At 43.1% G+C, this 14,413-nt stretch overlaps 1 protein-coding gene across 1 annotated transcript in view; it reads right to left on the reverse strand.

The window, feature by feature from the left end:
* The window catches only part of UBE2U (ubiquitin conjugating enzyme E2 U), a 34,117-nt gene extending 20,057 nt beyond the window's left edge, over positions 1–14,060 (reverse strand). Inside the window, exons 1-6 of the mRNA XM_040408826.1 lie at positions 13,924–14,060; positions 13,401–13,489; positions 11,826–11,907; positions 11,187–11,279; positions 1,215–1,312; positions 998–1,124 (exon numbers count right to left, since the gene is read on the reverse strand). Of these exons, the coding sequence (XP_040264760.1) occupies positions 998–1,124; positions 1,215–1,312; positions 11,187–11,279; positions 11,826–11,907; positions 13,401–13,466 (466 nt within the window). The 5' untranslated portion in view covers positions 13,467–13,489; positions 13,924–14,060. The remainder of the gene's footprint in view (positions 1–997; positions 1,125–1,214; positions 1,313–11,186; positions 11,280–11,825; positions 11,908–13,400; positions 13,490–13,923) is intronic.
* Positions 14,061–14,413: the final 353 nt, after the last annotated feature.

The following is a 14,413-nucleotide window of genomic DNA, read 5'->3' on the forward strand; positions in this document are numbered from 1 at the left end:
CCTGTACTGATCCTGAGTTACATCCTGTATTATACTCCAGAGCTGCACTCACTATTCTGCTGGTGCAGTCACTGTGTAAATACATTACATTACTTATCCTGTACTGATCCTGAGTTACATCCTGTATTATCCTCCAGAGCTGCACTCACTATTCTGCTGGTGCATTCACTGTGTACATACATTACTTATCCTGTACTGATTCTGAGTTACATCCTGTATTATACCCCAGAGCTGCACTCACTATTCTGCTGGTGCAGTCACTGTGTACATACATTACATTACTTATCCTGATCCTGAGTTACATCCTGTATTATACTCCAGAGCTGCACTCACTATTCTGCTGGTGCAGTCACTGTGTTCATACATTTCTTATCCTGTACTGATCCTGAGTTACATCCTGTATTATACTCCAGAGCTGCACTCACTATTCTGCTGGTGGAGTCACTGTGTACATACATTACATTACTTATCCTGTACTGATCCTGAGTTACATCCTGTATTATACCCCAGAGCTGCACTCACTATTCTGCTGGTGCAGTCACTGTGTACATACATTACTTATCCTGTACAGATCCTGAGTTACATCCTGTATTATACTCCAGAGCTGCACTCACTATTCTGCTGGTGCAGTCACTGTGTACATACATTACATTACTTATCCTGTACTGATCCTGAGTTACATTCTGTATTATACTCCAGAGCTGTATCACAAGCCTTTGGTGTCAGGCCATCTTTGGTGTCCCCTTTAGTAGGTGTGACAGATGCATCTTGTGGGACCACATAGGTCTACCTCCTCTGACCCTGTGTGCAGACACTGAATAAGCTGGGCTTTTTTTATTTTTATTTTAAGTCTGCAGAAGTGTGAATAAAGCTCTGGATTAACGTTCACCCAAGGCAATGTTTGTGCAGTTTTTCCAAGTGGTGCTTTATTGGAGCCTACCATGACAGGCTGGCTTCACCAAACATAGAAGTCTGTTTGAAAATGGCATGGACTTACCTTCAATCATTCTGCTGGTCTTCACACAGTCGAGAACCATCTGCCTGTACAGATCTGCTTTATTCAGCACCAGGTTGGTTGCCTCCAGGTTGACTGCATTTTCCAGTACTGGATTGGAAAGCATTGCCTGCATCATAGGGGTATTCAGAACATAGGACATATCTATACACATATGATCAATGCAGACCGGACATTAATACGTGGACATTTCCAGTACCTGGATCACCAGTGAGATGTACGTCATGGTGTAGGCTGGATTCCATTCTGCTGGGTTATCCAAAAAATCAATGCAAGGTTTCCCGGACGTTTGATCAACTGTAAGAGATAAAGGAGCATATACAGTAATAGCAATGGAACATTAGAAATGATTTCTGTATCTGGCTTGTCAGCTTTGCTCTATGCACTGGAACTGGATGAGCAGAGTCATCTCATTATTATTACTAGGATGGTAACACTATACTCTGTACGCAGCTCCCCTGTCACTACCTGCACTCTGGGGGAGGGGATGCGCTTCATCACTATGACATTTCTCTGTCAATTGAATTCTATTCATTGAGGCTGCCATAAAATGTAGACACCAAATGAAAATTGAGAATAACTGCAATGCACTTCGAGGTTGCACCAACCCCCTTGTACCTGACAAAAGGACTAATACAGCCCCAAAACATGTTCTGGCAAGGTTGGACCATGGATATTGGGACATTGAGGTGCCAAAATCACTTGGAGACCCTGAACAAAGGATACTCATCTTTGACACTTGGGGTACAGGATAATGACACTGACACTTGGGGTACAGGATAATGACACTGACACTCGGGGTACAGGATAATGACACTGACACTCGGGGTACAGGATGAGGACGCGGACACTCGGGGTACAGGATAATGACACTGACACTTGGGGTACAGGATAATGACACTGACACTTGGGGTACAGGATAATGACACTGACACTTGGGGTACAGGATAATGACACTGACATTCGGGGTACGCGATAATGACGCGGACACTCGGGGTACAGGATAATGACGCGGACACTCGGGGTACAGGATGAGGACGCGGACACTCGGGGTACAGGATAATGACACTGACACTCGGGGTACAGGATAATGACACTGACACTCGGGGTACAGGATGATGACACTGACACTCGGGGTACAGGATAATGACACTGACACTTGGGGTACAGGATAATGACGCTGACACTTGGGGTACAGGATAATGACACTGACACTTGGGGTACAGGATAATGACACTGACATTCGGGGTACAGGATGATGACGCTGACACTCGGGGTACAGGATAATGACACTGACACTCGGGGTACAGGATAATGACACTGACACTTGGGGTACAGGATAATGACACTGACACTCGGGGTACAGGATGATGACGCTGGCACTCGGGGTACAGGATGATGACGCTCACACTCGGGGTACAGGATAATGACTCTGACACTCGGGGTACAGGATGATGACACTGACACTCGGGGTACAGGATGATGACGCTGACACTCGGAGTACAGGATGATGACGCTGACACTTGGGGTACAGGACAATGACACTGACACTTGGGGTACAGGATGATGACGCTGACACTCGGGGTACAGGATAATGACGCTGACACTCGGAGTACAGGATGATGACGCTGACACTTGGGGTACAGGACAATGACACTGACACTTGGGGTACAGGATAATGACACTGACACTCGGGGTACAGAACAATGACACTGACACTTGGGGTACAGGACAATGACACTGACACTTGGGGTACAGAATAATGACACTGACACTCGGGGTACAGGATGAGGACGCGGACACTCGGGGTACAGGATAATGACGCTGACACTCGGGGTACAGGATGATGACGCTGACACTCGGGGTACAGGATAATGACACTGACACTCGGGGTACAGGATAATGACACTGACACTCGGAGTACAGGATGATGACACTGACACTCGGTGTACAGGATGATGACGCTGACACTTGGGGTACAGGATAATGACACTGACACTTGGGGTACAGGACAATGACACTGACACTTGGGGTACAGGATAATGACACTGACACTCGGGGTACAGGACAATGACACTGACACTCGGAGTACAGGATAATGACACAGACACTCGGGGTACAGGATGATGACGCTGACACTCGGGGTACAGGACAATGACACTGACACTTGGGGTACAGGATAATGACACTGACACTTGGGGTACAGGATAATGACACTGACACTCGGGGTACAGGATAATGACACTGACACTCGGGGTACAGGATAATGACACTGACACTTGGGGTACAGGATAATGACACTGACACTCGGGGTACAGGATAATGACACTGACACTCGGGGTACAGGATAATGACACTGACACTTGGGGTACAGGATAATGACACTGACACTCGGGGTACAGGATAATGACACTGACACTCGGGGTACAGGATAATGACACTGACACTTGGGGTACAGGATAATGACGCTGACACTCAGGGTACAGGATAATGACACTGACACTTGGGGTACAGGATAATGACACTGACACTCGGGGTACAGGATAATGACACTGACACTTGGGGTACAGGATAATGACACTGACACTTGGGGTACAGGATGATGACACTGACACTCGGGGTACAGGATAATGACACTGACACTTGGGGTACAGGATAATGACACTGACACTCGGGGTACAGGATAATGACACTGACACTTGGGGTACAGGATAATGACACTGACACTTGTGTCCTGGTGGTTGGGAGAACAACAACAAACAGAAATGACAGCAAGGGGTGCACAGAGAAGAACCTCTGCATGGACGGATCGTCTGATTAGAAGAATGGCCCATAGTGATCCACTCTGTACTGCCAGTGAAATTGGATGTAAAATCCCAAGCCTAGGGCGGCAAACAGTGTCTACACACACCATCAGAAGGTGTCTGCATGACATTGGGCTATGAGCTAGATGTCCAGCTACAGGTGCTCCACTGACCTCACGCCACCGCTTTTAAAGGAGTGTTGCACAGCAAGTCGGCAATGTAGTCTGGAATGGAGGTCTGTCCTCTTCAACGACGAGTCACACTTTTGTCCCGGATGCAATGATATTCGGACATTGGTCTGGAGACCACGTGGGCAACACCATGAAGAGGCCTTCACAAGGGAACATCACATAGGTTCTACTCCTGGAATTTGGGATTATGTGGCATAATGTACAGTAGCCGGACCTCTCTAGTCTTTATTTTAGGTACACCAACAGCTCGGCGTTACATTGATTTGGTCGTGCATCCAGTGGTACAGCCATTTCTCCAGAGTCCTAGGAGCTTTTGTTGAACAGGACAATGCCAGACCACATGTTGCTCGTGCTACTGTGAGCAGCCTGTGTGGCCTAAATGTGCTACCATGGCCTGCAGTATCTCTGAACTAGTCTCCCATCGAGGACATCTGGGATGTCATTGGTCAGCAATTGCAAAGGGAGCTGCCAGCAGCAGATCTTGATGATTTGTGTGCTCAAGTGCACTCAGCGTGACAACTTTTGATAACCTCATTATTGAGAGCCAAGGAGTATTAGTGCATGTTTGTCTTCACGTTCTGCTCATACTCCATACTGTATAAAGTTGAGATGTTTTGAATATTTTTGTTCTAATTTTTTATCATTTGCTTATTATTAACATTTCTATTCATCCTGTGATGTCCATCATTCCGAGACTTTTCCTTCTTGGTGTTGTAATTTCATTGTTGAGGAGTGTACATACTAAAACCTCCCATGAACAAATGAGGCAGACCCAAGGCTCAGGACAGATAGGCCTAGTGATGGAGTAGAGTCCTTCCCCGATGTACATGACTATAAGGCTATGTCAATGGCCTCGTTGCCAATGTCAGTCAAGCCCGTTTTGCCCTTGGTTTGCACAGATTACTTACAGATTCTGCTGCCTGGCACAATCTCGGCTGGCCTCACATGTTTTTCATAAGACATATAAAGAAAAGTTTCATAAATCTCTACACTTTCTCCACACATTCAGAAAACCTCCTCCAAGATTCCAGCCCTCAGACCTCTGATACAGCATTATGTGCGTTTCGGCTTTTGTTTTAACACTCTGAAGTCCACATGATCACTCATCATTATCCTGACCATTTGGCACCAAAGTATAAAGAAAAACATAGTCACAAAGCTAGTCGGGGTCTATAGGGCATTTGGCTCAAAAATAGTCAGACAGATGCCTAGCCATATATATAATGCCCATTTATCATTTCACTCAGCTTCAATGTGAAGCTGACAAAGGAGGTTCCCGATTTGTTCTTTCCACTGTACGCCACAATCAGTACAATCTTTGATGGCCACAATCCTGAACACTTCAATCTTGATCAACTGGAGTAAGTTTTTCCTTCACTACTAAACATACGAAGCCCCAAGGAAGCCTTTTGAGATGCATTCTCTTCCACGTCTCTTGCTTCTTGGTCTTAGGACAGGATCCTCAAAAAACCTAGCGTGGCCACTGAGGTAAATACTTTACATACTTGTGTGAACACAAAACCCATTCACGACCACCAGTGTCATGAAAATTACCGACCCATTGCTTTATTGAACACAGATATCAGCATCCTGACTGAGCTCCTGTGTATCGTCTTACAGAAAACCCTTCTTGTCCTTGGTGAGCCAGACCCAGCCGGACCTTGGCGCAATTCTATACCATTCAGTAAACATCCTTACAGAAAATATGAAGTTTCCGGTTACTTGGTTTTGTACTTTATGGTTTTAGATGTTAAGAACAACTTCACAGTCCAGTCATTAGAACATTTTATATATTTTTTATACTCATGTCTTAGTATAATGGAATTGTTTTCTGATTTGACTTTGCCGATTCACAAACTGGTTCATGGGCCAAAATGTTTGGCGATCATATGTCCTGATCATAGCTTTTGTGTCACAAATGGGTAAATTTCTACATGCTTGGATGAGTCACTTGTCCAGAAATGTGTGGTACAATCTGAGACATACAATTTTACCCCTAGAATATCACCCTAGTAGTAGTGAATTTGCCACGGTCCCTCTTCATTTCTATTGGAGTCTATTTTACTATGGGTGGATCTCAAGTTCTTCAGTCATCTTGTAGCCATAATCTTAAGATCTTCTACATCAGGGTTCTCCAACCTTGGCGACTCAATGGTTTTCTGAGGATGGAAATCAAGTTTTTATTGTCCTGTCTTAAAGGGGTATATCCCATAGATGCAAGTTTAACCTCTTGAACCTGCACCTATCTTTACAATAAGCCTCACAGCGTGCTATGTTTCCGTAGCTTGTGAGGTACAGAAACAACATAGTTTGCTCTGCTATGCTGTTTCTGTAACTGAAATGAACTTTTATGGGAGCTACGTTAGCAGAGAAGCACATCCACTCTGTCTTCAAGTATTCTCCAAATTGTGCAACTCAATATTCTCCTTCAAATGGAGATTAAGTCTTCAGTAATGTTCTAGCCATAGTCAAGATCTTCTAGACTAGTATTCTCCAACCTGTGCCACTGATAACTCCAGCCTTCAGATGTCTTCAACTCCTGGTCATAAGTTATTTAAGATAGGTGTCCTCCAACGTATGTTACTGAATATATGGAAGGAAATCTGGTTTCCACTTATCTTCTGGCCTTCAGGTCTTCCCGATTAGTGTTTTCTAACCTGTGTTACTCAATATTTTCTTATGGATGAGGCTTAAGATTTCAGTTGTTTTTTGATAACCATAGTGTTAATATCTTCTAGGCCAGAGTTCTCCAACTAACTTGGTCTTAAGATCTTCTAGACTATTGTTCTCCAAATTCAGTGATCTAATGCTTTCCTATGGATGGAAATAAAGTCTTCAGGCGTCTTCTGATCTTAGTTTTATTATCTTCTAGATCAGTGTGTTCAAACCATGGCAACTCTATAGCACTATGTTTTTTCTATAGTATTCACTTTCCTCTAGACCAGTGTTCTCCATCCTTGGCAACCCAAAGTTTTTCTATCCATGTAATTCAAGTCTTTATTTGTCTTCTAGACTATTGTTCTCCAATCTGTTCAACTAAAGGTTTTCCTACAGATAAGACTCAAGTCTTCAAATGTCATCTAGCCATAGTCTTACACTAAGACTAGCGTTCTCCAACACGTAAAACTCAGTGTCTTCCTACTCATGGACCTACTCAAGTCCTCAATAAGATTTTAGGCATAATCAAAATCTTTTACACCAGTGTTCTCTAACTTAGACAACTCAATGTTTTCCTGTGAGATTCAACTATTCCAATGTCTTATAGACATAGTCTTAAAATCTTCTAGTCCAGTCTTCTCCAATCTGTGTAGCTCGGTGTGTTCCTATGCATTCAGCTTCTAGCCATAGTGAAGGTCTTTTACACCAGTGTCCTCTAATTTGGGTAACTTGATGTTTTCCTATTTGATTCATCTCTTCCAATGTCTTCTAGACACAGTGTTAAAATCTTCTTGACCGGTTTTCTCCAATTGGTGCTTTTTATTATTTTCCTACTGATGGAACTATAGTCTTCAATTGTCTACTAGTTGTGATCTTAAAGTCTAGACCACAATTTTTCTAGACCAGTAACTCAACCCAATATGTATCCAACTTTTTTTCCGGATTCCTTTGGGCTTTAAGATACCGGTAGAATATCTTTTAAAAATAGCGGCTACGGTAGGTTAGACATTTTGATAAGGTACAAATTACAGTAGGAGCACAACTGCAAGGGGTTCTTAAAGGGGCATCCAGGTGTACAATATTTTTGCTTTCATTTTTAAAATGCTGTGAATTAAAACATATATATCTTTATCCAGTTGCAGTCTTGATCATGACCAATTGACATGGGTGCTTAACCCATTACAAAAGAAAGGTCTGATATATTGTAATGGGCTTTGCAACTGTGTCAAAGCACCATAATCAACCTCTGGTTGTAATAGTCCAATAGTCGTACAATCAATAGACCAAGCAGATGCCAGATCATCAGGTCCTTAGGGTCACCAGGCAGCTGCTCAACAAGCTGTTACATATAACGGTGCATTCAATCCTGACTGTTACACATACGGAATAAGCATAATTATGTACACAAGAATGCAGGTTAAGTGCTGCCATTATATATGACATGGGGTTTCCTTCCATGTCCTTCAATCAATGTAGTTGAAGTATGGAAGGTCACGCTGACATCTGGTCACAATTAGGCAAAATCTACTGTAAATGACTTTCATATATGACTCCTGTGCATTCAACTCTGATGTAATTTGCTTTAAGAAGAACTTGACAACCCCATGTGAAGTCACATCACTTACTGTAGATTATACATGACAAGAATGGTGTGCAATATTATATTATTCCATACCAAGACGCCCAGGTTCTACCAGCATGCTCTATTTTACTATATACAAGAAGATGTATAACCTTTACCAGCTGTACATATATAATTATACACAGTAGATGTCCAGGTTATACCAGCATGGTCCATATCATTATATATAAGAAGATGTATAACTTCTACCAGCTGTACATATATAATTATATACAGGAGATACCCAGGTTATACCAGCATGGTCCATATCACTATATACAAGAATATGTATAACTTATACCAGCTGTACATATATAATTATATACGGGAGATACCCAGGTTATACCAGCATGCTCCATATCACTATATACAAGAAGATGTATAACTTCTACCAGCTGTACATATATAATTATATACAGGAGATACCCAGGTTATACCAGCATGGTCCATATCACTATATACAAGAATATGTATAACTTATACCAGCTGTACATATATAATTATATACAGGAGATACCCAGGTTATACCAGCATGGTCCATATCACTATATACAAGAAGATGTATAACTTATACCAGCTGTACATATAGAATTATATACAGGAGATGCCCAGGTTATACCAGCATCATTCATATCACTATATACAAGAAGATGTATAACTTCTACCAGCTGTACATATATAATAATATGCAGGAGATACCCAGGTTATACCAGCATGGTCCATATCACTATATACAAGAAGATGTATAACTTATCCCAGCTGTACATATATAATTATATACAGGAGATGCCCAGGTTATACCAGCATGGTCCATATCACTATATACAAGAAGATGTATAACTTATACCAGCTGTACATATATAATTATATACAGGAGATGCCCAGGTTATACCAGCATGCTCCATATCACTGTATACAGGAAGATGTATAACTTCTACCAGCTGTACATATATAATAATATGCAGGAGATACCCAGGTTATACCAGCATGGTCCATATCACTGTATACAGGAAGATGTATAACTTCTACCAGCTGTACATATATAATAATATGCAGGAGATGCCCAGGTTATACCAGCATGGTCCATATCACTATATACAAGAAGATGTATAACTTATACCAGCTGTACATATATAATTATATACAGGAGATGCCCAGGTTATACCAGGATGGTCCATATCACTATATACAAGAAGATGTATAACTTATACCAGCTGTACATATATAATTATATACAGGAGATACCCAGGTTATACCAGCATGCTCCATATCACTATATGCAAGAAGATGTATAACTTATACCAGATGTTGTGGGGTTTTGCTCTGGTAGACAGGGTAAGCGGGCGCAGTACAGAGGCAAAATACAAGTTCTTAACTCAAAATGTCAGTGTTTATTCACACATAGAAACATAGAAACATAGAATGTGTCGGCAGATAAGAACCATTTGGCCCATCTAGTCTGCCCAATATACTGAATACTATGGATAGCCCCTGGCCCTATCTTATATGAAGGATGGCCTTATGCCTATCCCATGCATGCTTAAACCCCTTCACTGTATTTGCATCTACCACTTCTGCAGGAAGGCTATTCCATGCATCCACTACTCTCTCAGTAAAGTAATACTTCCTGATATTACTTTTAAACCTTTGCCCCTCTAATTTAAAACTGTGTCCTCTTGTGGTAGTTTTTCTTCTTTTAAATATGCTCTCCTCCTTTACCGAGTTGATTCCCTTTATGTATTTAGCAGTTTCTCTCATATCCCCTCTGTCTCGTCTTTCTTCCAAGCTATACATATTAAGGTCCTTTAACCTTTCCTGGTAAGTTTTATCCTGCAATCCATGTACTAGTTTAGTAGCTCTTCTCTGAACTCTCTCTAGAGTATCTATATCCTTCTGGAGATATGGCCTCCAGTACTGCACACAATACTCCAAGTGAGGTCTCACCAGTGTTCTGTACAGCGGCATAAGCACTTCACTCTTTCTACTGCTTATACCTCTCCCTATACATCCAAGCATTCTGCTGGCATTTCGTGCTGCTCTATTACATTGTCTTCCCACCTTTAAGTCTTCTGAAATAATTACTCCTAAATCCCTTTCCTCAGATACTGAGGTCAGGACTGTGTCAAATATTCTATATTCTGCCCTTGGGTTTTTACGCCCCAGGTGCATTATCTTGCACTTATCCACATAAAATTTCAATTTCCAGAGTTCTGACCATTCTTCTAGTTTTCCTAAATCCTTTTCCATTTGGCGTTTCCCTCCAGGAACATCAACCCTGTTACATATCTTTGTGTCATCAGCAAAAAGACAAATGGAGGCACTTGAGGCAATTGCACAGAACAGCAGTAACTTTGCAGTCTCGGTGTTAATTCACACACAATGGAAAGTTCATATAACACAAGTCACCTTGCTGGCAGTTCTGCCTCCAATAGTCCACAGCAGGCTTTAGGGGGCCTGTTTCCCCAGCATGCGGTTCTCAGCCCTCCAGCACGGCACAAAGCCTCAGATCCCAAAAAGAGACATCTCTGCTGAGCCCAGCTGCCTATTTAAGGACAGCCAGGTGCTGCCAAAACCCGGACCGGCACTTAAACTCCGGTCCGGTATTTGACCTCACCTGGCTGGAAACCAGCCCAGCCGCACATGCTGGGAGGAGAATACCTGCCTTGCCAGACACAACCCCTCACTGTGTCACAATGTACATATAAAATTATATACTGGAGATACCCAGGTTATACCAGCATGGTCCGTATCACTATATACAAGAAGATATATAACTTATACCAGCTGTACATATATAATTATATACAGGAAATGCCCAGGTTATACCAGCATGCTCCATATTACTAATCTGGATGGAAAACATCTATAATAATTTTTTTTCTTAAACATTTCCTTACCGTTTGGATGGAATGGGATGGTATTAAATATGACAGTTGGAGGATGGTGGTTATATTGCTCAGTATACGTCAGGGTGAGTTGCAGAACTGCCCCTGGGTTACATAAAAAGAAAACATAATTTTTCATGGGTTTCATTCAAATATTCTTTGTTTCTAAAGTTCTAATGGGGTCCATCGGGCCACCGATCCAGCAATCCTGTGTTGTAGCATCCATTATGAACAGAACAGCTGTAGGCTTTGCTTGTCTTTTACATCTATGTATTTTTATGTATATTATGTATTTTTTTATTGTATTGCGGCTGATCTACCGCCATATTGGTTATTTCTTTAGTCTTTTGGTCCCAGTAGCTGATGACAGGTGGTCCAGTTGGCTGAGGAGCTTCTGCAAATGGAAATGTACACAACTGCAAGACTGTCACTTTTGCAAAAATTCCTGCCCATCCCCATCCCAAAAAATTAGGAATTATATCAATATACCGGTGATTACAAAAATATTTTTTTTTTTTTTTAAGTGAGGACTGTTTACAAACTGTTTATTTGAAATGTATCGGAGCAATAAAAACAATGTTGCAAAAGTCTACAGCCCCCATGAAGCAGAATTCAATATCAATGATACAAAGTAACAATCGGAATACAAACCTTCCCATAACGAGTCTTTCAGCCCCTGCACTTGAACTATCCATTTGAGCAAGTTGTCAGATATCGGCGTCACGCTAATCCCCTAAAATACAAATGAAGCATACGTGTTACATGTTAGTCGCTGCCCGGCGTCTTCCTAACAATGAATAATGGATTCCTCTGCTGGGCGCTGAGTACAGATGACTTATCTGACTTATCTGTGGTTTCTTGTGCCAAAAACTGCAAACCCAACACGTAAGCTCACAGCGGTGTGAAAACAAGGCAGCCACGCCGATCGCAGGCATCTGGGTGAGTGCTCGGGGAATAACATGTGTTCTGCAGATGCTGCTCTACTACAAGCCTCATCATTCACAGGTACTGGGCAGGCTGGGAGACAGCTGGAGAGATTTACTAAAGAGTAGCTTACATGGTGCGCCAAAGTTATTTCATCGCACCAGTTTTCTGGTGTAGAAAAATCACCAATTTTGGTGCATGTGCTCTTTTTCACCAAAATGTGCAATTTTTGTTTTGCAATTATATGCCACCCCTGCCACTTGGTAAATGGGCGTGCTTAGGTATGTCGGACACCTCTTCTTATCCCACCTCATGGCTGCTAAAAAAATTGTTGCACATCGTTAATAAATTTGACGCTTTCTGTTCACCTTCCAGGTCGCACCCCTTGGTTGGTGTAAAAGTATCTATGGTACATTTTATCCTAAATTTTTATGCATTTTTTGGTGCCAATAGTGCAACAGTTCCAGCGCACACCCTATGACCTCATGCACACGAACGTTGTTTGGGTCCGCATCTGAGCCACATTATTTTTGCGGCTTGGATGCGGACCCATTCACTTTAATGGGGCCGCAAAAGATGCGGACAGCACTCGGAGTGTGCGCTGCCCGCATCCCTTGCTCCCTTCCGTGGCCCCCCAAAAAAACAATAGAACACATCCTATTCTTGTCCGTTTAACGGACAAGAATAGGCATTTCTATTATGGACGTCCCGTTCCATTCTGCAAATTGAGGAACGTACACAGGCGGCATCCGTGTTTTGCAAATCTTCAATTTGTGGGCTGCAAAACATGGTGCGGTCTTGTGCATGTAGCCTTAAACTGAAAACAAGTAAAAATTTGCACTTTTTAATCTGAAGCAGTGCTACAGTATAAAGCAGGCATCCTCAAACTGCGGCCCTCCAGCTGTTGTAAAACTACAGCTCCCACAATGCCCCGCTGTAGGCTGATACCTGTAGGCTGTTCGGGCATGCTGGGAGTTGTAGTTTTGCAACAGCTGGAGGGCCGCAGTTTGAGGATGCCTGGTGTAAAGCATGGGGAAAGGACAGAACAGCAGCTTGGACCTCTGGCGAGGCAGGAGATGGATTTCAGACTTCCTTAGACGCCAACAGAAGAAGCTACTAAGTTGGAGTCACTTCTGGTAGCTGTGTCCTAGTGAACTGTACTTCTGCTTTAGTCGAGGCTTCCAGCGTTCGTAGGGTGGGGGATGGGCAGAACTTCATTCATTTATGACATTAATCACAATGATCGTTCCAGGCGAACCACAGATATAAGAGGCAGGACATGAAGTATGGCAGTAGACTCACATATAGCCGGGCGTCCTGCAGCTCCTGATATTCCCTCTCCAGTAATAAATAGCTTCTTGAATGCATGTTCTCCGGCTCCGCGCTCCGATCTGCACGATATACAGATATAATTACACATCGCCAGTATCAGACAGTATGTTATATTACAGTGTAGTCCGTGCTCTCCAGCTATTGGGAAACTACAACTCCCAGCATGTCCTGACAGCCTTCAGTAAGAGCCCTCTCTATGAGAATGTAGACAATACTTAGGCTAAGTCTACACGATGACATGTGTCGCGCGACACATAGGGCACAACTACACTGCAACATGTGTCGCACAACGATTTTTATAATGATAGTCTATGGTGTCGCACTCCATTTCGAATGGATTTTTTGCGACCGACGCGTCGCAGCATGTCGCAGTGCCTATAGTCATCAGTGGTGCTCTTGAGCTGCAATACCAGACACAGCCTGTAGACAAGGGAGGCGCTGTGGCAGGCCCTTTAGGACTCTTGTAGACCCCCTTTAAACTAGCAGCACTTACAGAGGAGTCTCCGGGCGCCCTCACCACATCCCGATCTCCCAGTTTCTGGATTTCTCTCTTATATTAGTTGTCGTTCAGTCCTGCTTCCACTTTCCATGAATTCCTCCCCAGATCGGGAGGTGGGAGCGCTGCTAGACGTTACCTTCCCAGTTCTGGGTTCGCAGGTGACTGGGAGCACTGGGAGCCCAGTTTGTTAGACTCCATTGTCTGCGTTTCTATAGCACCGAGGCCGACAGGGGACGGAATAAAGACTTAACCATTTCATTACCGCAGGGACTGCACACAGTGTCGGAACAGTGCAGCGCCCCTCATGTTCAGCTCTGCTACATGTACGGAACGGTTTCCGATAATTGCTTTTATGACATGAAGTGAGATCCGGTAACTGGGAAACTAAATGGAGCTGGGAATATAGAGGAACCTTAAACTTTGCATCGAAAGTTCTGCAATATGTCAGTAGTAGAAATCTCTGCGCCGTACCAAAGGGCCTGAC

This window comes from Bufo bufo, chromosome 9, assembly GCF_905171765.1.
Source record: "Bufo bufo chromosome 9, aBufBuf1.1, whole genome shotgun sequence".
Lineage (NCBI taxonomy): Eukaryota > Metazoa > Chordata > Amphibia > Anura > Bufonidae > Bufo > Bufo bufo.